The following is a 4,499-nucleotide window of genomic DNA, read 5'->3' as shown; positions in this document are numbered from 1 at the left end:
ACGTTATCATCATCATCGTCGTCATCATCATCATCATCATCATCATCTTTATCATCTTTGCATGTGAAAAATGACAATTTATTTGTCATCAACGTATCTATCGTAACAACCACAGACGACCACAAACGATGATGGTGATGATGATGATGATGATGATGCTGATGATGATGATGCTGATGATGGCAAAGATGATGATAATGATAGTGATGTATACCCATTACGACGACGATGATGACGACGACGACGAAATGTTTAAAAACAACTATCATGTTAAAACTTGAGGCAACATTAAAAATTTACGAATGATGAGAAAAATCCCAAGAAACTCTGATTACCATTGCTGTTATTGTTATTATTATTTTTAATATTAATATTATTATTATATTACAATTGTTATTATTATTGATAATAGTTATTATTTGTGGCACCCTGTTTAAAACGGCATATGGGAGTCGTAAATCAATTGAGTAAATCGCATTGATTACTTTCTCTCTCTCTTCCTCTCTTTTTCTTTTCTTCTCTCTCTCTCTTTTTCTTTCTCTCTCTCTCTTTCTTTTTTTTCTGTGTCTCTCTCTTTTTCTTTATTTTTGTTTAAACATCTTTTATTTCGTAGAGATTTTTTAATGTTTCGAAGACTAACGAGCAACTAAGAAATACTTAAAAAACAATTTCTACAAAAAAATAATATTTCTTTTTGAAAATTTTCTTATAGAACCTTCCCTCAATCTGATTGGCTACTGGCTCGGAGCAAGGCGATCACGTGGCAGTCATGAAGGTGACGTCATAATGCTCTTATTAATTTTTATCGTGTTCTTGGAAGCTAGCGTAACAAGGGTGATGATGTTTTGAATGGATGTTATCACACATCACGCACACACACACACAAACACATACACAAACACAAACACATACACACGTACACATACACTTTAATACGCAAGAACACTTGCTTACATTATGCACACTCGCATACGTCCCTGTACACATTATAAAAATGTATTTCAAATGTTTTGTGATTGGCTGAATTTTAAATCTACTTTTCTCTCTCTCACACACACACACACACATTCACGCATACACTCACGCACACACACACATACACACAAACACATCTACTCAAACTCACGCACACACATACTTACACACACACGCACACACATATTTAGGTAGATGTATGTTTGATCAATGGAAATGGATTGATGGATACGGAAGGGTTTACGCGGCCGTTGGTGGAATGACGGCGTTCGCTACTGGAAAACCCGACAAGTAATAATAATAATAATAATAATAATAATAATCATTATTATTATTGTTATTATTATTAGTGGTGGTGCTGTTGCTATTATTGTCATTCTTATAATTGTGGCTGTTGAATGCTCAAGTTAACAGGGGAAGTTAGTTTGAAAGAATTTTATAAATCCATTCATCTACATACTCTACATACCTCCCAATCAATCTACCCATTCATTCACTATTTATTTGTTTATACATTCGTTCATTCATTTATTCATTCAGTCAGTCATTAATTCATTCATTCAATCAATTATTCATTCATTCATTTTTCTATCTAACCACTCATTCACTTACCTACCCAATAGTCAAACAGTGCAGTGAGCCATCAATCCATCAAATCATTCCAAGTCGCTACATCAATTAATTCCTTTACAATTTCATTCCTTTAAAGATACAATCAGTCAATCTTTAATGATTTCTCACTCACTCCATAACATTTTTATATATTTTTTCAATTTTTTTTCAAAAATTTTAAAAAAATTACTTCAAATAGATTTTCAAAGTTATTTTCATTCACCTTTTCGCATCAGTTATCTTATATTGTTGTTAATACATTTATTATTGTTATTATTTTTCTTATTTTCTCTTCTTATTATTATTATCATTCACATTCTCAAAATCTATTTTTTCTAAATTTATTTGTTCATAAAAACTAAGCCTGTCTTTTTTTCTGAATGCAAAAATACATAATCTAAATATTATTGTGAATTCCCACGAGTTCATCATACAATCTATCTTTAACAACGACAACAACAACGATGATGATGATTATGGTTATGATTACGATGACAATGATGATGATGATGATGATGGTGATGATGATGATGATGATGACGATGACAAAGAATAAGAGGTTATGATTATGATGATAAGGATGATGATGATGATGATGATGATGACGACGAAAAAGAAGAGGTTATGATTATGATGACAAGGATGATGATGATGATGACGACGAAGAAGTTGATGATGACGATAAGGAAAAAGAAGAAGATGAGGAAGAGGAAGACGATGAATTTTTTACAACGCTCTACGGCAAAATTGCTTTTATCTAAATTCGAAACTAACTTTATATTAACTCTCGTAATTGCCTCGAAACTATTACGGTAATGGCTGCCGTAAAATCAACAAAGCCCACCAATCAACGTCAAGAAGCCGCAACGACGTCACAGACCTTTCGACCAATCAGCTTGCTCCATGCAAGCGTTGGTCATTTTCTATCATTGTCTGATGCTTGGGTTCAAGTTTGACGAGAACTTTATGAGTCCGCGGTGAATGTTTCGACCATTTACCAACGGTTTAACTACATTTCTTCTCTAAATGTTTTTCTTTCATTCTCCCTCTTCTCTCTCTCTTTCTTTCTCTCTCTTTCTCTCTCTCTCCCTCTCTCTGTTACTCTCATTTCGATCCTTTTTAATTTTGTTTGTTTTTTTCTGTTTTAATTTTTTTAAATTTCACCCACTTTTTTCAACTTTTATTTTTAACATCCTCCAGATCAGATTTTTTTCCCATTGTGTTTAAGGTTCTAAGTGTGTGATTAAAATGCTATGAGGAGTAAGTTTTGTGCTGACTTAAGTGCACTTTAAAAGCATTTTTGTACGCCTTTTGTGTTATCATTTATGTAAGTGTCTGTATGTGTGTGCGTGTGTGTTTATGTGTGTCTGTATGTGTGTGCGTTGTAATTTTTAATTCCTTGTCAACTCTATGCCTGCTTATTTATTTATTTACTTGTAGCATTTGTGTATTCACCCTTTATTTATTCCTTCAAACATTCATTCATTAATTTATTCATTTTTTTTGTTCATTCATCCATTCACTCAGTTATTTGGAACCTGAAGAATGTTTGTACATATCGACCAAAAATGAACAAGATGAAAATAGGTTAGCGATGATGAAGACGATCAGATGATGATGATGATGATGATGGTGATGATGGTGGTGATGATGCTGATGATGATGATTATGGTGACGATGACAAAAAACCCACCAACCAGCGAATGGCAACCACCAATTATTAACCCCCCCTCCCTCGTCACAAACGATAAATCTCAATAACTGCTGCACCCTCATCATTAAAATCTTGATCGTCATTTTCATCATCGTCATTATCGTCATCCTCACGGCACCTCCCAAATCGATGACGTCATCATTTTCCACATTCCTGAGCACGCATCTGAAGCATGCATTTGGCGGGAAATCCCGAGGCAGTCGTTTGGCATCTATAATTAAACCAGCATATCGTGTACGAGGTATTAATTCACGTGACCTCTTTCCCGCCTCTAATTCGTTGCCGGTTTTATGACGTATGCTCCTTAACAAGTATATATATATATATACATTCGCATTTATATATACACACACACACACATTCACACATACACTCACACTCACACATGCACATAAACACATACATACACTCACTCACACATACACACACATTCCCACACACACACACACACACACACATTACTCAACGAACTTAAGGCAGTACATTTTGTTAGCATTTAAGAGCTTGCTGGCATGCATTATCGCGCCATTGATTTAACTTACATACAATTATTTAATGATTTGAATTCAATTAAGTTGGATGATTATTATGATGATTTTGATAATGATGATGATGATGATAGAGAGGATAATGATGATGATGGAGATGATAATGATGATGAGGAGGAAGAGAAAACAGAAGATGAACAGGAAGAAGAAGTAGCAAAATGTAAAGATACATCCTTCCTTTTCTTTCGTCATCAACAGCAACATCATCATCATCATTGCCACAATTCATCATCATCAAATGTCATCATCGTCGTCATCGTCATCATTGTCATCCTCATCGTCATCATCATTATCATTGTCGTCATCGTCGTCTTCATCATCATCATCCTCGTCATCATCTTCATCGTCGTCTTCATCATTATCAAACATCATCATCGTCATCGTCTTCTTCATCATCAAACATCATCGTCGTCGTCTTCAAATCATGGCTATCATAATTCTCCCCACATTGGCAATGTCGTCATAATCATCATCTTTATGAATCAATTAACGTGACGTCACGCTGACGACGATGACGATGATTGTTGTTGTTGTCGATACTATTATTATTATTATTACTATAATTATTATTATTATTGCCGTTGTTAATATTATTATTATTATTATCATTATCATTTCGATTGTTATTGGTATTACCGCGTTTCTCCCAT

The 4,499-nt window shown here is 34.1% G+C and overlaps 1 protein-coding gene across 1 annotated transcript in view; it reads left to right on the top strand.

Moving 5' to 3' along the window:
- The window catches only part of HELRODRAFT_166309 (hypothetical protein), a gene marked incomplete at both ends in the record, with an annotated part of 6,539 nt that extends 3,191 nt beyond the window's left edge, over positions 1-3,348 (top strand). The window contains 5 exons of the mRNA XM_009033266.1: positions 713-775; positions 1,167-1,266; positions 2,466-2,564; positions 3,115-3,174; positions 3,288-3,348. Of these exons, the coding sequence (XP_009031514.1) occupies positions 713-775; positions 1,167-1,266; positions 2,466-2,564; positions 3,115-3,174; positions 3,288-3,348 (383 nt within the window). The remainder of the gene's footprint in view (positions 1-712; positions 776-1,166; positions 1,267-2,465; positions 2,565-3,114; positions 3,175-3,287) is intronic.
- Between the last annotated feature and the right edge of the window lie 1,151 nt (positions 3,349-4,499).

The sequence above is a fragment of the Helobdella robusta genome, assembly GCF_000326865.2.
Source record: "Helobdella robusta unplaced genomic scaffold HELROscaffold_9, whole genome shotgun sequence".
NCBI classification, from domain to species: Eukaryota; Metazoa; Annelida; class Clitellata; order Rhynchobdellida; family Glossiphoniidae; genus Helobdella; species Helobdella robusta.
This window is presented reverse-complemented; position numbering and strand designations above follow the sequence as displayed.